Raw genomic sequence first — 21,685 nt, 5'->3', positions numbered from 1 at the left:
TGAAGTTGGTTAGAATTATTTCAAATGTAGTTGAATACTACCAACTACTTAAAAAAATTCAGGATATTTATTAAGATTTATTAAGTAATTGGTGAGTAGTTTTTTGAAATTTTAGAAATATGAATGATTTTAATTAAATAAGAAAAGATTATGAGGAAAATAGATTGCCAGTATTTTTGTTTGATAATTTTTGGGAATATGATATAATGATTTATGTAATTAATTATTAGTGATTATTTTATAAGTTATTTCAAGAGTTTTTTTTAATGATTTAAATAATAATTATTCTTAAATTTATTTTTATACCTTTAGGAATATCTTATTATTTATTTTTTTTACAAATTTAAGAATTATTTTATATAGGTTGTTGTTATTATAAAAGAGAAAATTGTTAATTCTTTGAAGAAAATTCTTCATTGGTTAGTTCTTTTAGGTTTTGGTTTGAAAAATTAAGAATGAATTTAAAGAATTAAATTCAATTTTTATGTATTGAGTTTTGTATTCACACCTCGTCTCTTGTAGAATAGGCTCTGTAAGAAGGTAGATTTTAATAAGAAGAAGCTTTTTCATCAAGATTTTGAGGACTATAAATGATACGGTAATAGCTAAGAAGCTTATCACGATTAATTTACATATTTTAAAGCATTTTTTCGATGTTCAAGGGTTATTTAACATCTATTTTTTTTAGCAATAATTTATGCTGTTCAACAGTTTCAGCTAAATCATGTTGTATTTATTTTTAGGTCTTTTCATAAATATCAAATTCAGTTTATATAATGTAAAAATCGTTAGCTTCCTTGCTTTGTTAAAGCTAACTAATTGTATCTCTTATAATTTATTCATCTTGGAAAATTGAAATGTCCAAATTTTAGAGTAAATATCCTTTTTCAATTGTTTCATAAATTCTTTCCCTGTTGAGCTTTAATTTTTTTATGAGTTCAAAATATTATTTATTTAAATAACTGGTTTGATAGTAAAAATCAGGTCTTGTTTTGATAGATTTTGTATTATGGCAACCCATGAATTGGTTAGTTAATTAGATAGATAATAGAGATAGTTAGTTTTGTTTGATGATATTAGAATATTTTTAATTTATTAGTGATAAAATCTTATTGATTTCTATCTGTGTTATAGTTTTAACTTTGCTTAGCAAATATTTTATTATAGGTTTAATAGAGAAATTTAAAAAGATTTTCTTCTTTATTTGATGAATGAATGAATGAAATCTTATTTATCAATTGATTGATTGATTAATATATCTTTCACAAATTAATTTGAGTTTTAGAAAGATTTTTTGAATGAATTGATATTTTTTTTAATTTAATTATTATATTTTTTAGCAAATAACCCTGATTGATTATTACTTAAAGCCAATAATTATTAGTAATCTTAATTAATCTGGGTACAAATAATTTTTAATAAGCAAAGTGACTAATTAATTTTGATTTTATATCTATCACAATTCTATTTATACCAGTGAGAAAAACAGGTACTTATAAATATATCTATTTAATTGTTTATTTTTTTCATTTGTTCATGAAAAGTGGGGAAAATAATATGCATGAAATTGTAAAAAAAAGGATAATAATATTTTGGCTGAATTTTAGTTTTTTATCAAAATAAGCACAGCTAGGCTATTTGGAACTTAAATATGGCTTTAATAAGCTTAATTTAAAGACAAATTTTTTATAACAAGCGTTGATTATATGAAACCTTTTTTCAGACAAACCAAATAAAATATGTAAGTTTAATATTATTTATATATGAACATAAAGAACTATTTTAAGAATATTTATATTAGAGTATTTATAAAAAAATCAATGACTTTCATACAATATTAAATTGAGGTATTATTATTTTTAGATACTTTAAGTAAAATGTATAGATTTTCTGTCTTATGTAAATTGACTGATTAAATTTTTTTAAGGAAATTAAAATATCAGTGTTATTATCGCAATTACATTTACTCATGCTTATTTTGATAAAAGTTTTATTAAGACTAGTTTTGAAAATTAATATTTTTCTTAAATAAAAATATATAAAGCTTGAATTTTTATTATTTATTCTTACGAATTACTGAATATTTATAGATTCTAGCAATTCCAGAAGATAAATTTTTATAAAATCATATATATATTGTAGTTAACATAATTTACCATCATAAAGACTATAAAGACGGTTGCCATATTATTTATTATATTTAAATTTTTTTAAATTATTAATTGATAAATTTTTAGAATTTTATTTCTTTTATTTTGATAAATTTTTATGTCTTGCGTTTATAAAATTCTATAAGTCTTTTTTAATTATCTAATTAATTCACTTCTTTCTATGCATAATTTTATTTAATAGTTTAAGTAGATTTTTATATCAGTAATTATATAATGAAAAATAAAAATACATAGCCTTCCTTTAGTTAACCTTAAAATATGTGTCGTTTGTCTCCGTACTTGAAGATAAGGTACGAAACTTTGTTACTGAAAAAATAGCTTTTTGCATCTAATATTTAAGAAAATTATATTAAAAAATGTAAGTTAAAAAATAATAACCAGATTAATTATATTTAAATATTTACTGATTATTTGTTCAAATACATATAAAATCAATTAAAATATAATTTCTATGTTTTAATTTCTATATTAAAATTAATTTTATGCAATAGATATTAAGTATTATTTTATATAATTTCCTTCTAAAAATTCATTTTTCAAAATATTTATCCACCTGATTGATTATACATACACTTAACAAATATTAATAATTACTTATATTTTATCATACATATTTAATTTTATAAAAGTAAATATTTAGTATTTAATTTTCTTTTCTTTTATAAATTTATAAATCACTTATTTATATTTTAAAATTAAGATAGAAAAATTAAATATTTATGTACATTATAGGCATTTATAAATATTTTATAGTGATCATTAAATTTTATAAAGAATAACATTTTGCATTTATATTTTTTTAATTTTCTAAATTTAGTTATTGCCAATTATAGTTTTTATTTAAAATAGAAAAATAATAAATTTAAATATATTTTTAAGGTAAATTAATGTGAGAAGTAAAAGCTTTAAATAACTAAAAAAGAAAAAAAATCAATTAATCAATTTATTTTATTTAATTTATTTCAATTTATGATTTTCAAAAATATTATTCTAATTCAAAATGATATTTAAAAAATGTAGCCAAACAACAATTTAAATAAAAGAGTTTGTGGATGGATATTAATTGAAGGTCGGGATTTTTAATTTAAATTTTCAAATATATTTATAACAAATCTAATTAATTGATTGAAAGATAGATAGATAGTTATTGATTGGCTGATAATATAATTGAAGAAGAAGAGAAAATCACATATTTTACCATAATTATTTTTTCAATTTCCATATAAATTGCTATATCTGGCATTATTTTGTGATAAGGATCTCTTGACAAAAGAAAAACAAATATTTATAAGAAGTAATCATTGTTTTGTATTTTGAAAAAGGCTGCTCAAATGATTTAAAACGCGAGACCAAAATCATAGTTTTCTACATTATTGTATAAAATATTTTCTAGATTAATTAATAATTAATCGCAAAAATAATAAAAAAAGGTATCTTTAGTTTGTAAACGAACAGCAATTTAAGAAATCGTGCTAGCAATTAGACTTAAAAGAATTTATGTAATTTATTTTTCATTTGATAAAATAGTCATATTTATTCTTAAATATTTACTAATATTTTTAATTAAAATAGATTAGAGTTATCTTCTTCCAATTTTATTGATAGCCTATCTTTGAAAAATCTAGGAAATATATGTTTTATGCTAGCAACTGGAATATTTTTGCAATACTCTTAAATAAATAGTATTTAATTTATAATTTGTTTACTTTTAGTAGGATTTTTATACATAAAATTTGGCGCTTGTAAATTTATTTATTATACCATCATTTATAAAAAATTCAAGGTTCACTTAAAGATAAAGTTAAGTTGTTTGCTTAGTCAATTTTAAATGAAAAAGATCGTAAGGATAAACTCACAGCAACTAATTATAAAACTAAAAGAAAAAATAGAACTACTACAACGAACAAAAAAAGAGATGACAGAGATTAGTTGATTCAGGATGTATTTAAATCTGCCCGTGCTATTAGAATGCAAAGTATAAATAATTTAGAAAACTCACTTGCATATCGTAATTATCCAAGTTATATCCTACCAAATGATATGAGCTTGACTTATCTACTTTAGAATCCTTTAATTAATCCAATAGATGGATTGAATGAAATATAATCTCATGGATACAGCAATCAAAGCTCGTAAAAAATGAATGATGTAATGGAATTAGATTTTCTTCCATAAAATGATAAAATTTTTGAAGATATACAAATTATTTTAAATTCAGATCAAAGCAATTAAAGTTATTACAAATTAAGCTCGTTCCCAAGTGATATTCACCTTTAAATTGTTGACAATCAGTGGGAATCTATTTCTCAAAATAGCAATATTAATAAAAACTAATCTATTCGCTAAGAAGTTATGCAAGAAATTATGGACAATGGATTTTTAGATTAACCTGTAGATGAAGAAACAGCTTAGATAAATTTAGAAGAGTTTGAAAGGTAGCAAAGATTAGATTTACTAAGATTTTAAAAATAGTCTACAAAAAAAATTTAACAGGAATTGTAAAACACAAACGAAAACCTATTTACATAGCTATAAAATTACTCTTTGAAAGACCGTAAAATATATAAAATAAAAAACATTTAGACTCATTAAAAAACAGAAAATAATGATAATTACCCAGAATTTAGCTAAATTAGCTCAGTAACTTATAATTAAAATGTGGGAAGAAAGAGAGGTTAAAAAGGTAGAAAAAACAGAGATTATCATTAGAAAGATAAAGTTAAAGTAATATTAGACACTTCAATTGATTAAAAAATTAATACTTCATTAAATAGCTCCTAAGATCCTCTTAACACATCTCAAAGTGAAATATTTAATTCACGTAAATAATAGCCGTAAAAGTAAACCTCTAATAAACTTAGCCTCAATTAAGCTTAAAAAAAAAATACTAAAAAATTATCGTATGAAAAACCTGACAGCTTTTTATAATAATTGGAAATAAATAGCTTGCAATAAATAGATTAGTTTTCAAATTTTCAAAAATACCATTTATTCAATTAAAATCCTAATGAAATTTAATTTAAATCCTCGAATTTTTAATCCTCAGAGTTATAAACTAATCAACTAATAAATCATCCATTGGCATAATTAGATTTGATATAACACGCTATAAGCGAATTAGATTAAACCCCTAATAACTCTTTTAAGCCATAAATGCTTGGAAATTAAAAGTATGATTAAATTTTTAGAACTAATTTAAAGGCAGATTAAAGCCTTAATAGTTCATTTTCATATCCCTAATAAAGTAGTGAATATTCCTCTTAAATAGCCGCAGTAATGCATGGAGAAAAATAATTTCATGAGCAATAGTATTTAATGGAAGAATATCAATAATATCCATTTAATTAAAAATTTAGCACTCAAAAGAAAGACCATGATTCATCTTCTAATTAATCCAAACAAGATTAAACATCTTAAAAATCAAAATCTCTCTAAAAAGTTTAATTAAATCAATACATCAATATATAACCTTTGGCAAATCTGTCATTTAATTAAATATAAATGAATGAGAGTAAAAGAAATTAGATTTCCCATCTAAACGAATTTAACAGCATACTAGACCCTATTATCGAAGGGTAAACAAGTCTCATGATATTGTAAGGTATGTAAGATAAATCTTCATTACAATGTGAAGGAATTTTATAGAGCCCACTCTACATGCAAGATAGTTTATTAGAAATTAATAGTTCAAATACAAATTTAGACAACAAAGAAAACTTTTTGCATCTGTCAAAAGAAGCTAATTAATTATTATAGTAATTTTTTTATTTAAAAATATCTAAATTGCTGAATATTTTTTAAAATATTAGGATGATAGTGTAAAAGATCAAAGAAAAAAAGTTAAAGAAACTCGAGCTTGAAAAAAATTTTTCTGGAACTTAATAAGTAAAATCTTTTGTTTTTTATAATCTTTTAAGCTTGAAAGCTGCTGATAAGATAGAACTAATTCAAAAATAATAACTGAATTTTTCTCCAATTGAAATTTCTATCAATGAAAATCAGGTTTGATAAATTATAAACCAGCTTCTGATTACAACTATTTTTTTGATTTAAGGATATAGCTTGAAAGGTATTTAAAAGCTTGAATATTACTATTTTAACTAATTAAAATTATATGGTCACCAATCTTTTCATTTAGATTTTTATCAAAAGTTAAATAAACAAATTAAAATGAATTGTAAATCAAATGATTTAATTCTAAAAATAAATTACGTTTTTTCAAATTGTAAGTCAACATTCTTGTGTAAAAAAAATGCTTCATAATTTAATAGAATAAAAATTTTAATATCTATATATTTATCGATTATTAAAAAATTATGAAACATTAATTAAATATATTAAATTGTAAATATGTGTGTGTATATATATCTACTTGCTTATGTATAATTACTTTATAAAGAAACTTCATATAAAATTATTTAAGTGCAAATTTTTAATTATTATATTTTAATTAACCACTCTTTATTTGTATATATATAGAAATTGAAACCAAAATAATATTATTATATTCAGTTAACATTAAAAGCTAAGTATTATTTATTTTATAGAATGTTTATGTATTTATGATTTATTTATTTATTTGTTTACATAGCAAATTTATAAAAGATATTAATGATTGAATTTAACAAAGAAGTTTAATAAAACTAAATTTTCGAATTTCAAAAATTTTAAAATAAATTTTTTTTAATTTCGAGCAATCGATAGCTAAATATTTTAAAATTTAAAGAATTATTAACCGTAATAAGAAAAAAATATACTTTTTCAATCTTTTGATTGCAATTATTTTTTTTGTTTGTGTTTTATTATTATAACTTACTATAAATAGAGAATGGCAGATAATTCATAAAACAATAACCCTGCAATTAAATAAGTAGAATTACCTTTATAAAATAATGAAAATGGTTAATAGAATAAATAACCTAATTACCAATCTATTAATCCTTATCAATATAATGAACAATAAAATAATAATCCGTTTGTAGCAGTGTATATCCCTGAAAATGATCACCGTTTAGAAGCTAATCTTTAGCAAAAAAATTAGTAAAATAAATCTTTTGAGGTGTTTTTTTAAATGCTAATGAGTTTCAAATTTTCAAAAGATCCAGGTTTGAAGAAGAAAAAGCAAAATTTTAAAAAGATTTAAATGGTATTAAAGAATATGGAGTGAATTTATACTAAGAAACGGTATTAAAATTTAATTCATTTGACTATCATTTAATAAAACTTTTCAGGAATTTCAATTATAATGCCATATTTCAATAAATAGAAACTAAAGGCCAAAGATAAATATGAGGAAATAAAATAAGCGAACCCTATATTGTAAAAAGTAGAGAGTAAAGGTAAGCAGATTTTTGATAAAGCAAACAATCTTGCGGATTAGATTAAATAAGAATATGATAAACTTGAAGAAAAATACAAGGAGTTTATGAGAAAGTAAAATGAAAAACTAAACGTTTGGGCAAGGACTAAATTGTAAATTATTATTATGGATATGATTACTAAGTCTAAAGATGACATAAAAGAGGCTATTAAAGATCCATATATGGTAAATAAATATGTTCAAATTATAATAAATCAGCTTTTATAAAGTAAATATATTGTTTATTAATATAGTATGAATGGGTTAAAAAGATTATTGATGATATAATTGATGATAATTGGCCTTATATTGAATAAGAAATACTATATAGATTAAGGTTTTTTTGCAATTTAAAGTATTTTATTAATTATATTAATTCTTGATTTAATTTTAAAGGATGGTTATAGACTAGCCAATAATTCATAAAGAAGAAGATCCAAAAAGATGTTGCTTAATTGAATGCTTTTATTATTTACCAAATAAATATTTGTATGAAAGAATACCATGTATAATAATTTTAATTTAGTAAAATGCATTAATAAATAAATAAACATAAATCATTATAGATAATAAATCCTCTTGGTACTAATTTAGGAGGCTTTGGTTCTGGTTTTTCATGCTTTTTGAAATATTTCCTTTTTACGGGGTATAAAGTTTTTTCTATAGCTTAGTGTTCTTAATAATAGATAAAACAGATGAATGGCAATTAGTGAGATTTATTATTGTTTATAAGTAACTGTAATTTTTTAGCAGTGGAATACTTGGAGGCTTTATTGGCTATGTTCAATATTTCTTATGCTCATCATTAGGGAAAAAAAGTTATTTAGAATAATTTAAAAATTGTGTTGATAATGGCCCTGGTGTAAATGTAAATATGTATGCAGATATAGTTGGAATTTTCCTCTAAATAATAGTTGCATGGATTGCATACCTTCTCATTCCATTATCAAGGTCAAAAGGAAAAAATATTGAATTTAGGTATAACAAATAAAAACTTGAATAAGATAATGCTAAAAAAGAGGATGATGAAAAGTAGTGTTGTTGTTGCATACTAGATGTTTCTAAGTATAATTTTTATGAAAAATATTATATTAATAAAATTATTTATGATAAAATATAAATAAATAGAGGAGGCAGATTCTACAAATTTATGATATATGATTTGGTAGTTTTTGTAATAATGGTTGGAGTCTTTTTAATTTTTGTATTTGCCATAGATAAAAAGAATGAGTGGCAAATAAGATAAATTTTATTTATGTCAAAAACACTATACTGCCTTCTGAATTTCCCTTTCTTAATTTTTGCTTTTCCAATACTACCCTAGATCATCACTGCAGCCAGGAAAACAGGAGTAAAATTAAATTAAAGTAATTACAATCATATTTTGTTCCACTTAATAAAATTATAGTATGATTAATATGGAGTTTGTGTGCCTAAAATAGTAACATACACAAACAAAGAATGGGATGATATAGAAAAGAAATACGACTAATCAAGAAGTAGAATAATCGCCTCATTAGATGATGATGGGGAAGAAGAGTAAAAAATCTTAAATGATATAAATGTTGAAGAGCTATACAAATGATTTAAAATAATTTACTAAGTTTTTTCATTTATTTTTTACATAAATTAAAGATCCTTTTAATAAATTACATTAAAAATAAAACCATCATTCCTATTATTATTTAATATAAAATAGAGATCATAGAATATTTTTTACTGTTTATTATTAATTTATGGATAAAATTTATGTTTTTAACATTTAAAATTAAAAAAATAACTAGCAGACAGATTTGAATTATGGATTTATTAAAATCTATTTACAAAATTAGAGTGAAATAAGTGTAAATCCTGATTATTTTTTTATTTTAGTATAGTTTATGTATAATATTAAATTATTACTTATATAAAGATATATAAAGTTTGTAATAGAAAGGATATTTATAATAATTGCTGATGTTTGATTGGAAGTTTTAAATATAAATCTGATATTAATTAATCAGTAAAAAGTAAAGTATTGGATAAATTGCTATTAAACTAAAAAATACTAAAAAATCAATTAAATATAAACAAATAAAGAAATGAGTGAGGATTCTTAAACTAACCCTAAAGATAAAAACGCTAAGCAAAAAGTATAGGATTTCTTCATGCAGGCCCCTGGCAGTATAAAAAAATCTATGGATGATAATAACTAGAGTTTTTGGGTAAATAAAACTTACTCTTCATAACTTTATGCTAATTATTTCTTCCATTTACCTTTAATAGAATAAAGTTTAGGATAAAGCTAAACAGTAAAAGTAAAAAAATGAAAATGAAATCACAAACAATGAAGATATATAAAACCAAGAATAAAAAGAATAATCAATGAATGAATAAAATAATAAACAATAATAAGATTTACCTATTATTTAAGATTAAAACAATGAAGCTGAAAAAAAAGACAATAAAAATCAAGGAAAAAAGAGAGATGAAGTAAAGGATTTTTTTAGTTAGTTAGTATCAACTGTTGGGAAAAAAACAAATGACTCTGCTGACCAAATGATGAATGTAATTTCTATTTTAAAATTGACCGTTTTTTGATTGAAGCTTGAAGGAATATAATTTATAATATTTTATTATGGAAAAGTCTATAAGAAAAAAATAGGAAGAGAAAAAATAAAAAAAGAAAGAGCATTAAGATGAGTCAGATATGCTAAAAGCAGTAGAGGAATAGTAAAATGATTTAAAATAAGATTAAGATGACAAAACTGCAATAGAGTATTTGACTTTTAAACAATTAATTTATATTTATTTTATTATTTTATAATCCACCGCTTCATTAGAATTAAAAAGGAGACTTTGCCAGAAAAGATAAAGGAATAAGCATAGGCTAACTAACCTGAAAGCTAAAAATAAGAAATACAACCATAAAATAATTTACCAGTTGTTGAGACAACAGACTAGCCCTAAGAAATATAAAAAAAGAAAAAGGAAAAATAAATTGATAAATTAGCTTACTTTTTTACTAACTCGACTACAGCTGTAAGTTAGAAAGCTTCTTAGCAATATGAGCATTTTAAAGATAAAGTAAAGGAAAAGCAGTAAAAAAAAAATGATGAAAAAGAGTTAGATAAATCTTTCTAAAAAATGATTAAAGAAGAGGAGGAATTAAGAAAATAAAGATCTTCTTCTTTTACACCTAAGAGCATTGGCAGAATTCTTCCTCACAATCGCCATTACTAAGAAGAATTTAAGAATGAGTAAAGAAAATAATCTGATTTTGCATAAAACGAGTCAAGTGATTAAGAGTAACACAAAGGAGAGAATAATCAAAAAAATAAAAACTAAAACAATCAAAATAAAAATCGCCAAAGTATATAACACAATCTAGATAAATAACGTTTTTCTTAAAGCCCTAATAGTTAGTAGAAGTTAATACTTAAGAGGAATATGGTGGGATAAAACATACAAAAGTAGAGTTAAAATAAAAATGTAATTTAAAATCATTTAATTATTAAATATTAATCATATTTATCTTTGTAAAGTATAATTAGGAATTATAGAATAGTTAAAAATAACACCCTGAGCATGTTTATGTAAGAAATTTCGTTGAAAAAGAGTTTGATAAAGAAGAAAAGTTAAGAGAAGCAGCACGTAAAAAGAGAGAACTTGAATTATAATTATTATAAGTGAATTAAGAACTAATTCATTTACGTAAAGATGTTACTAATGAGGAAAAATGTAATTTTTTAGCTATTTGTTGATTATTTAAAATTAATTATTTTATACTAAAGCACCTAAGTCATCTCAGTTCATTGTAAAGAAAGGTAAAATCATCCCACCAATAAAAGAGCACAACTAAGTCAAAGCTATGATTTAGATTTCTGATGATAAAAAGGCTTTAGAAGATGCAATGAATTTGGTAAAAAGAATGTAATAGGAAAGAAAATTAAAAGAGCAATAAGCTTAGAATAGAATGAAAATAAATTCTGCTAAATTTAAAAGCTAGTAATTATTTTTAAAATGAAATTCAAATTTATGATTGAAAAAAATTTAGGTTGTAAGAATTCAAAGATAATGGTGAAGACTATTTTTATCAAAAAGAGCTTTAAAGAAAAAATGAAATTTTGAATAGAATGTAAGAGTATGAACTTAAGAAGTTAGAAGGAATAAAGTTATAAAATGCATCTAAATAGTTTATATAAGAATTAATTCATCAAGGACCTCGTGAAGGTAAAATATCTTAAAATTATAGGAGTAATGTCTCAGAAATACAAAAAGAATTGGAAGTTAATTTATCGTAAGTCAGAGTCTCTAAGCTTTAAACTCCTTTGTTGGATAAAAAGAAACAAAGTCTTTAGAATGTAAGAAATTTTGAGGATAGTAATAAATCATACAGAGAATAAGAGGAAATAAATGACAGATAAGAAGACATTAATGACAGATTAGATGATTATAAAATCGATTCTAAAAACTAAATTGATGATAAAAATTACGAGTCATCTCATATATCTTAAAATAAATATGATTAAGAATCTTAGAAAGCTTAATAAGAATAATCGTAACAAAGTAAAAAGAATTATGGATCTATTTTTACAAAAAGAGTAATAGCTCATGATTAGCAAGTTAAATAGTTTGATAGGATGCTAAGTGAAGAAAAAAAGAAACTTTATGAAAAGAGAATGAATTATTCTAAGTAAGTGAAAGTCAGATATCAACCTAAAAATTTAGTTGACAATTACAATTTTTATCAAGATGCCATTTTTTTGAAACAACAAATGAAAGTTTCTGATTAAATGAATATGGATTATTATCATCCTGAAAAAAAGGAACCTTTAAGATCTTCTATTCCATAATAAGAGTATGAAAAGTATAGCAAAGAGCCAAGCAATTATATTGAAGCTAACAGAGCCTGGAAGATACATAATAAAGTTATATTAAACCACGAATATCCTTAATCTGAATAAATAAAAAATTTATAATTTTGAATTCGCATATTTTACAATTAAAATATATAAATGTTTGCTAATTTGAAACCAATTAATTATTTATTAGAAATCAAACTATTTATTTTATTATCATTTAAAATATTTAAAAAAATGTTTTGTTTTGTTTTTTCAGGATTGCAGAACAAAGTCATCAATCTCGGTGAAGAGTATGGACGCGAGTTGTCATCAATTTATTAATATATTTTACATATTTCAACATATAGTATTTTATTGGCTTAATATTAATCAAAACTATTTATGATTAATTTTATTTTATTAAAATTAATTATGGGTTTTGATATATTTTCATAAATGAAAAAGTAAAAATTGTGTTTTTTCCACTAAAAAATAATTTTTAGAAAATCAGGGAAGCAGAATTAATTTCATCAATCTCCGAAGAGTAATGATCTTAAATTTTCATCAAAACAATATTATAATTTTTTACCATAATTATTTTTACATACATAAAGATGATTTAATTAAATTGAAAGTAATTATTTATTAAATTGTATAAAAACTAAAATTAATAATTTATGGGTTTAGAAAAAATTGTAAATTCAATATTTAAAAAATTAATTTACTTAAATGATTTTTAATTAAATCAATCACATAATAATCATTTTTTACACTTTTAATTTATTAATTTAAAAATTTATTATAAGCTTGCAATAAATTTTTTTTGAGCAAATAAAATAACTTTACCAAGTAAAAAATAATATTTTTAAAAATTTTACTATTTTAAAAAAAAATTAAGTGTAAGATTTATCAAATATCAATTAGAAAGAGGTAGTTAACACATTATTAAAATAAAAACCTTAGACTAATGCTCTAATTATCTTTAATTGAATAATAAAATGAATATAAATAAGTATAAATCAATAGAATCATTTAACCTAATTAAAGAAAGATCAATCAACTTAATTTTTTAAAGAGTATAAAAGTTACTTGAAAAAAACTGCTTTTTACTAATTTGATTAAAAAATATTTAATGTAAAGTAAAATTATGATTTTAAAATAAAAAATTTATCTTTTTTGCTTGAATAATTTAATATTAGATTCATATCATGGTTACATCATAAATCTATGAAATTAAAATAAATAATTTTTTTCATTTTTCAAACTTAAAATTGAAATTGCGCAATTATAAAAATTTAAAAGTTTTTTTTATAATTTAAATAAATATCAGTTTTATGTCTATTTATTATCTTCTTTGTCATATTAATCTTAAGTAGTCAACTGTTCATCTTCTAATTTACTGGTTTTTATTTATCTTTCCTTTTATAAACTAATATAGAAATGCTAACTTTATCTTCTATATACTATTTTTTAAGTTTCATCTTATTTTATAAGCAGTTTAGCAACAAAAAGTATCAAAATAGCAGCTACATTAAATACTCCTAGATAAAATGTTGCATCTTAAAAACTTCTATATTAACAAATTGAATCTCCAATTAGAGGACCAAAAAGCTCTCCTGTTTGCTAAGCTAATATATAGAACGTGCTTGCCATATCTCCTATTTATTCATCATCTTAGTTCAAATGGAAGATAGATGAAAGAGTGTTAAAGAACTCCTTCATCGAAGGAATGTATACTAAAGACTAGCTTAAAGAAATAATACATCTCATAGCTATTGTCAAGCCTAAAATAGGCTAAAAAGGGAATATATCGGCAGGTCCTAAAAATAAGTAGCAAATAAATGAAATAATAAATCCAGCTATACATATTCTAATACTGTTATATTATTTATTAGAAAAATAGGATACAATTTGACAAGCGATAAAATTGCAGAAATAGCTTGCAAAAAATATATAGTTAATAGCATGTTAATCTAAACCAAATTATCCATCAAGATACAAAGCAAATGATGAGTCTAAAAATAAGAAACCATAAGCGGTTAAGAAAATTAGACAAAACATCAAAATTATTCTATAATTTTTAATTGATTTTTTGTAAGAGATTTTACTAGCTTCTTCATCAGAGCTATTATTCCTAAGCAATAGTTAAATTTACAAATCGTTACTGAGAGAAGATCTATCAGTGCCTAAATATATTTTTGCAAAAAAAGATTAAAAAATTTTCAAAAAACAAGAATTATTTTTATTAGCTAAAACTGCTTTACTTAAATCGTATTTTGATTAAAAAAATTAACAAAATTGACAGATTTGCTTAAATAATAAATTCACTTTATAAAGATACGTAAAATTTAATGTTCATGAATAATAAAATTGCGTAATTAATTTGCGATTCTAGTTTAAGAATGAATAATTTTTGTAAAAAAGACTATTTACTTTTTGATGTTCCAAATGATTTCTTAACTTATTTGTAATCAGGAACACAAAAAAATGTAATGGGTAATACTAAAAATTAAATGATTCCAATTGCATAAAAAACAAGCTAGTAGCCATCAACATAATAGAAAAGACTTCCTAAGAGAGGTCCAAGCATAAATCCTATGCTTTGGACACCTTCCATTAAACCAATTTTTTCATCCAATTATCTATTAAATAGAAGAGGCAAAAATGAAAGGGAAGGTGCCTCAAACATACTTAATCCCTAATAGATAATATATAAACATAGTTATTTTATTTCTAAAAATAAAAAAATAATTTACTATTCCTTAAAATACTCTATACAAAAAAGCTAAACAGATAATCAATGACTTGCTATTCCATAAGAATAAAGTAGCAAACCCTATCATAGCTATAACTTAAAACACAATTCCAGTAATCATAAATGGCTTTCTGTGTAGGCTCATCTGTTTGTGAATTAAGAAAGTACATGATATAGCACCAAGTGGGAATCCACTATAAATGATGCCAACCCTATATTCGTATTAAAGTAGTCAACAATTTAATAATTTGTATGTTTGATTAAGTTACATTTATTATTCAATATCATAGTCACTTGCTTTGAGTGGGAAGAAAGGACCTATTATGCTTAAGCACAAACTTGTAGTAAAGAGACCAGCTAATATTACACTAAATATGAAATTTTTGTTAGGTTGCAAGCAGGATGGTGTCTATAGCATTAAGGGGTTTTGAGTATATAGTTGCAAAAAGCTTAGAGTTTTTTTCTTTGAGGTGGTGCTGTTTTTGGTAAGATTTTGTTTTTCTTTTTTTCTGTAAAATAAATTTTTTAAATTTATTCAATTTTTATATGTTTATATGCTTTTCTTTGATTACAATTAGAAAGAAAAAATATAATGAATGCCTCACTCTGTATTTATTTGTTAAAAACAATCTATTTTTTTAAATGTTAGATATAATTACCTAATCTAAATTAGAATGACAGCATTTAACTAAACCGTAAGATATTTACTCGTTAATCAAATTTGAGAAGAATTTTTTTTAATATGTATAATTTTAATGAAAGTACATTGCTTTATTTTAAAAAACAGCAGAAAATTAATGATAACCGAAAATATTTATTTAATAAAAATACTTTATATTTCTGCTAAATAATTGTAAGTTTAATATAAAATCTATTTATTTTATTATTTAAAGCATCACAATAAATGTTATTCATAAAATTAAAAGAAAAATAAAATTAATTAATTTCTTTTTTTTAGAAAAAAAAATTTTTTTCTAAAGAATTTTTACAATTTTTGCTTTTTTTCAATAAAAGATTTAACTATTTTTTAATAATTAATTGGCATTTAAATTTCAGACATCAGACATCAGAGTCAACTTTTTAAATATTGCTTTAACTATAAATGAGACATTCAATACCTTTCAATAAAGTTTTATCGAATATATTTATTATGAACGAAATTCCATAAGGTATAAAAAATATAAATATATTTTTATTTTCAGATTATTAATTTATCAAAAAGTTATGTTTAAAAAGATTGTTACATTAAACAGTATAGAAAAAAAAAAATCTTTGTGTTATTTATTTTAAAATACAAAATATCTATTTGAAAATTTTAATTTCTAAAAAATGCAATTTTTTAAATAAAAACTGATCCATAAAGATAAAAGCTTTTTTCTTTTTGTCTTACTTTAATAAAAAAAATATTTATTACACATGTATAAAAAAAGTAAATGTCTATGCTTGAACTGATCGTTGATCTATTAAAGAATCAACAATTGAAAAGTTCATAGTTTTATTTTGGATTGTGTTTAAAAAAGCCAACAATTAAATGAAAGCTTAGTAAATTAAACAAATCCTTTTATGTGTTTAGAAATAAATAAATAGAAATAAAATTATTTTATAAAAGTATTAATTTGAGCAGATATTTTATCAATTATTTTCAATCACGTATACAAATATATAAGGATATTTGAAAATAGATAAATAAATATTAGTAGTAAATGATAGTTAATTGTTTGAAATAATAAATAGAGATTTGATTAAATAGTAAGAGATTTAATATTGTTAGAATTGAAATTTGTGTATGGTTATTATTTGTAATATTTTATTGTTATTATTTTATTAGCAGTGTTAATTGTTATTAGAGTTTCATGTCTTCTTTTTAAGCAGTTAAATCTATTATTAAATAAAGATATCATTAGAGACCATTTATTTATTTTATTGTGAAAATTTTCAAATGATTAATTAAGTGTTAGAAATTCGATAGACACGATTATTTATGGAAAATAAAAGTGCCACCCGAATCACTATTTGACGGTTTCTTTTGGATTGTTTTGACTTCTACAATGATAAAATCATTGTACAAGCTTCGATAGATCCTTTTTATGTCTCCACCACTTTAGATAAGATGGAATAAGGCAATTTTAATTTAATGTTTTTTTACCTTATTAACAATAAGAAACAGTTTGTAAGTGCAATGAGGAGAATCATTAATAGCAAGCTTAGCTTTTGTCTTTTAATTTTATCTGTCTTCATTTGCGGACTTTTCATAAGAATAAAAATTAGAAATGGTAATAAAAAGAGAGTAGAAGAAATGTGTTTTTATATATAATTTGGAAATTAATTTGTCAGAGTATAGGAAAGGTTTTTTTCAGAAGGCGAGCCTTCAAAGTGAGCTGGATGTTATCATCATATGATGTTAAGTTCCATATTACATGAATTGTATATAATATATTTATATTCTATTTATAATAAGTTAATGATTTAGTTACCTTTTTAACTTAAACTTCCATTTTAATAGATTTAAGCGAACTAGATGAATTTTCTCTTTTAACTTATAGCATGATAAAACAATAGGTTCAATTTTTCTAGCAAGGAGTATATCCTTGAGAGTCAGAGCCCTAGAGGAAACTTTTGCTAAGAGGGAGATAAGTTTTATTTAAAAAACTTATTTTCTCCTACTCCTAGATTTTTTAGTCTTTTTTTAGTGTTTATTTTTAATTAATTTTATTTAATTATGATATATTGAGCAAATTATTGAGTTTTTAAAGTTGAAATTTTTATCAATTTATATTTAATTAATTATGGCTTAGATGATATTAATGTCTTGATTTATTTTTGGTTCAAAGGTTAAAAATTGATTTTAGCTTCCTTTTTTTTCTAGAATGTTATAAAAGTAAAATGTTTTTGTCTCAACCAAATAGTAAATATCATGATCAATATAAATTTTTTGAATAAAAAATAGATAAAATCTTCATAATTTATAAATATTATTTGTAATTCTAATAAATATTTCAAGCAAATGAATAATATATAAAATAAAAGTCAAAACAATCCATGCGATTAGTTTTAGGTAGAATTATAAACAGAGCTAAAAAAATATTTATTTATTACTTATTATTAAAAACTTAATTATTATTTTATTGAGAATTATTTTTCCTTTCTTTATTTAAGTCCATATGACTACATATTTTTTTTGGTATTATTCTTAACTAGCAAAGCTAAATATTTTTTATGCAGTGCTCAAAATATTTATAAAGGAAAAATATAAATATTTGCTTAATTTTTTATTTATAATAAGATTATATTTTACAATTTTATAACATTCAAATACTTAGTTAAGAAATTAAAAAATACTATTTTTATTTTATAAAAAATTGCATTTTTTTAACAAAATAGATAGGAAAAAATTTAGAATTAGAATTATTTATGAGTTTTTATTAAAATTTATTAAACTGATGTTCGTTTATTTTGTAAGTATTTTGATTAAATTAAATGGAAATTCATTCATTTTGTGTGATAAAATCTATAATTAGGAATTATTTTAATAGAATAAGCTTTAAAGTGATATTGAGTTAAATAATATAATTAATGAAAAAAAAATTAAAGTAGTGGTTTATTAATACAAATCTACACATACTACTAAATTCTATTAAATGTTATACTAACTAATTTTCTATATTTTAATATCATGAATCTATTAATAATCAAAGAATGGTCAACTTATCATTAATTCATTGATTATTTTTGTTAATTTTTAATAATTATGAAGGAAATTAGTAATATAATTATTGTTATCAATAATTTAATTACTAACTATCAATATTATCTTGTTTTTAAGATTATATTTATTATATTAAATTCATTTATTTTGTATTAATCATTCAATAATTTACACTATATCAAAAAAAGGATATAAACTGTAAGGGAAAAAAACTAATAACTATTTATTGATTTAAGCAAAATTTTATAGTCGTTATTTATATAGCTACAAAGATGGATCAATACGATATTGATCTGCTGAGTACCTAGCAGGATAACCGAGTAATAAAATATTTTATTGTCATTTGATTTAGATTTTTATTGCAATAACAGACTTTGCATGCAAAAAATATTCTTAACAATCTAAACATATTTTAGAATAAGTAAAGATAGTTTCTTACAGTCTGTATTAATATTATCTTTAGTTTAATTGTATGCATTTATTTTTGAAAAATATTTTTGAATAATAGAGAAAGGTTAAATTAGTAAAAAACGGTGATCCATCTTAAATGACAAGTTGTTTAGTAAAAGAGTATATTAACTTTGAGTAGCTTGCAGAAACAATATGTGAAAGTATTGATGTCAGCAAAAGAGAAGCACAAAATATTAGAGTATTTAAGACTGGAGGAATAGAAGTATTTAATGAAGATGTTCAATACATAAAAAATAACGATATTTTATATATCTCCTTTGGAGAAGAATTTGACGAAAGTTCAAATTTTGCGGTTTTTAAGCTTTTAAGATGTTTAGGAGAAGGAGGATATGGTAGAGTTTTTGAAGCAAGGAATAGAATTTCTAAGGAAAAAGTAGCTATCAAGATGATTGACTCCTCTAAAATAAGTAATTTAAAATAAGCTATTTTTTATATAATATCAAAGTGTATTTTCTTTTCAGGAAATGTATGTAAAAATAATGATTTCTGATTTGTGTTAGTTAATTTTGGAATTTCAAATAATTTTGAGAGTTATTGATGACTCTTTTCTGGAATTAATAACCAATTATTTCTCATTTAAAAGAAAATGCGAAGGACACTGATATGATTTACAAAGAGCTTATTGCTCTTAAAAACTTGAACCATAGAAATATAGTTAAAGTTTACAATTGCTATACACTTTAAAAAGAATAGAAAGTAGCACTTATCCTTGAGTATCTAGACGGAGGAGATTTGAGAGAGTACCTTAATGAAAAAAAGATTTTGCCAGAGAAGGAAGCATAAAAGCTATTTATTTAACTGTACAGTGCTATATAGTATTGCCATAGGGAGAATATTATACACAGAGATCTTAAACTAGAAAATATTATGTTCGAAGATAAGGTTTTAATTATTTAAGAGTTGAAATATTAAAATACCAAAATCAATTGATTTGTTAAAACAGGCAAAAGAAAAGCTAAAAGTAGTAGATTTTGGAATTTCTGGGAGGTAAACTCTTGTTTATGTTGATCATACTGAAGCTGGATCTGCCAGATATTTGTCTCCTGAAGTAATCACTTAACATTTTCCTGCTCATCCTTGCATAGATGTATGGGCAATGGGTTGCATTTTATTTTGGATGCTAACAGGTAACTCTCCATTTCCATAAAATACAAGAGATGCTGTTTAGGATAGTATACTTAAAGGAAAGTGGAGCTTTTCACCAGCAGATAAGAAAAAGTTGACTAGAAGTGTTCAGGATCTCATTAAAAAAATGCTCATAATAAATCATAATTAAAGAATAACTATGAATGAAATTGGTGAGCATCGGTGGATTTAAAACTTTTATGAAGAAATGTAAATTAATTTTATAAATTTTTTATGACTAAAGCAAGATAAACATAAATATTTAAAAATGAATTCTAAAAGAGTGTAGCTTGAGCTAGAAGAGGATGAACAAAAGAAAAAATTTTAACAAGAAAAATCCTAATAGAATGAAGATGCAAAACTAGACAGTCCATAAATATTAGCTCCAATTAAAAAAAAGGCTGGATAAGGAGGATCCTTTACTCCTTTATAAAAAAACTCCAACACTAATAGTTAGCAAAGTTTATTTAACGGAGGATATGCTTAATCTAGTAGAAATCCCTATAGTATGTAACCAATAAGAAAAAACAGTATGTTTAGCAATAGTCCTGTATTTAAAAGCCCTTAGCATCACAGTAATGCTAGTCAAAGAAGTCTATAATAATATTCAGTATTTTCTTAATAAAATGGAGCTTAGTAAGGAAATTAAGAATCGAGACCAAGCAATAATAATCAAGATAACAATAGATTAATACTACCAAAAATAGATTAAAAAAACAATAACAATAATAATAGTAACAACAACAGAAGATTTAGTTATGAGCCGCAAACACACATATCTTCCTAAAATAATTTTAACTCACCTAGAAATCATAATGTTGTATAACCTTTAAATTTAAATTTAAGGAAAGAAAGTATATTTAAGAATAATGTATCTACTTTTAGATAAGCTAGTCCTTCTTAAAATTAGTTCCATTCTCCAAAACCATTAAAAAATATCCATTAGCATGAAAATATAGCATAATAAGAAAGCAATTCATAAGGTAATTAAAACTTTAAAAGCATGAATGATTTAGGTAATAATCTGATAAAAATCGATAAAAATAAAGCTGTAAATGCCTCTTTTATAGCAAAAAATTAACTGAAAACAAAAGAATGACATTTTAACTTTTTAATTTAATAAATTAGATCTACTAAACACAAATTATTTACTTTTTACTTATGTAAAATATCTCATCAAAACTAATAAACATAATTATAATATTAATAAATAAATAAAATTATAACTAACTTAAAAAAATTATATTTTTAAATTTATAAAAGTAACTTATTTGC

The 21,685-nt window shown here is 22.2% G+C and overlaps 7 protein-coding genes across 7 annotated transcripts; 4 read left to right on the top strand and 3 right to left on the bottom strand. All coding sequences in view use genetic code 6, as the record gives it.

Annotated features, from left to right (window-relative positions):
* Window positions 1–502: 502 nt before the first annotated feature.
* Window positions 503–1,021, bottom strand: TTHERM_00219170 (hypothetical protein; the record flags this gene model as incomplete). Its single annotated transcript, XM_001020589.1, has 1 exon — window positions 503–1,021. The coding sequence occupies one exon, from the start codon at window positions 1,019–1,021 to the stop codon at window positions 503–505; it is 519 nt and encodes a 172-aa protein (XP_001020589.1).
* A 2,481-nt stretch (window positions 1,022–3,502) lies between these two features.
* TTHERM_00219160 (hypothetical protein) lies at window positions 3,503–6,179 on the top strand (the record flags this gene model as incomplete). Its single annotated transcript, XM_001020588.2, has 5 exons — window positions 3,503–3,546; window positions 3,602–3,670; window positions 3,744–3,853; window positions 3,955–5,926; window positions 5,981–6,179. The coding sequence occupies 5 exons, from the start codon at window positions 3,503–3,505 to the stop codon at window positions 6,177–6,179; spliced, it is 2,394 nt and encodes a 797-aa protein (XP_001020588.2).
* An 820-nt stretch (window positions 6,180–6,999) lies between these two features.
* On the top strand, window positions 7,000–9,115 carry TTHERM_00219150 (transmembrane protein, putative; the record flags this gene model as incomplete). The annotated part of the gene is made up of 8 exons (XM_001020587.3): window positions 7,000–7,211; window positions 7,271–7,355; window positions 7,438–7,716; window positions 7,785–7,867; window positions 7,927–8,036; window positions 8,097–8,595; window positions 8,659–8,881; window positions 8,939–9,115. The coding sequence occupies 8 exons, from the start codon at window positions 7,000–7,002 to the stop codon at window positions 9,113–9,115; spliced, it is 1,668 nt and encodes a 555-aa protein (XP_001020587.3).
* A 496-nt stretch (window positions 9,116–9,611) lies between these two features.
* TTHERM_00219140 (hypothetical protein) lies at window positions 9,612–12,497 on the top strand (the record flags this gene model as incomplete). The annotated part of the gene is made up of 7 exons (XM_001020586.2): window positions 9,612–9,734; window positions 9,796–10,077; window positions 10,157–10,287; window positions 10,353–11,001; window positions 11,055–11,250; window positions 11,304–11,517; window positions 11,567–12,497. 7 exons carry the CDS (start codon window positions 9,612–9,614, stop codon window positions 12,495–12,497), a joined length of 2,526 nt encoding a protein of 841 aa, XP_001020586.2.
* A 1,182-nt stretch (window positions 12,498–13,679) lies between these two features.
* Window positions 13,680–15,526, bottom strand: TTHERM_00219130 (MFS transporter; the record flags this gene model as incomplete). Its single annotated transcript, XM_001020585.2, has 4 exons — window positions 13,680–14,539; window positions 14,787–15,051; window positions 15,110–15,320; window positions 15,378–15,526. The coding sequence occupies 4 exons, from the start codon at window positions 15,524–15,526 to the stop codon at window positions 13,680–13,682; spliced, it is 1,485 nt and encodes a 494-aa protein (XP_001020585.2).
* Window positions 15,527–16,727: 1,201 nt separating this feature from the next.
* On the bottom strand, window positions 16,728–17,813 carry TTHERM_00219129 (transmembrane protein, putative). Its single transcript, XM_001470856.2, has 3 exons — window positions 17,583–17,813; window positions 17,255–17,353; window positions 16,728–16,986 (listed from the first exon to the last, which is right to left on the bottom strand). Exons 2-3 carry the CDS (start codon window positions 17,344–17,346, stop codon window positions 16,755–16,757), a joined length of 324 nt encoding a protein of 107 aa, XP_001470906.2. The 5' UTR covers window positions 17,347–17,353; window positions 17,583–17,813; the 3' UTR covers window positions 16,728–16,754.
* Window positions 17,814–19,086: 1,273 nt separating this feature from the next.
* On the top strand, window positions 19,087–21,509 carry TTHERM_00219120 (Serine/Threonine kinase domain protein; the record flags this gene model as incomplete). Its single annotated transcript, XM_001020584.3, has 5 exons — window positions 19,087–19,134; window positions 19,323–19,692; window positions 19,869–20,167; window positions 20,229–20,620; window positions 20,693–21,509. The coding sequence occupies 5 exons, from the start codon at window positions 19,087–19,089 to the stop codon at window positions 21,507–21,509; spliced, it is 1,926 nt and encodes a 641-aa protein (XP_001020584.2).
* Window positions 21,510–21,685: the final 176 nt, after the last annotated feature.

This window comes from Tetrahymena thermophila (genome assembly GCF_000189635.1).
Source record: "Tetrahymena thermophila SB210 genomic scaffold scf_8254564, whole genome shotgun sequence".
In the NCBI taxonomy this organism is placed as follows: domain Eukaryota; phylum Ciliophora; class Oligohymenophorea; order Hymenostomatida; family Tetrahymenidae; genus Tetrahymena; species Tetrahymena thermophila.
This window is presented reverse-complemented; position numbering and strand designations above follow the sequence as displayed.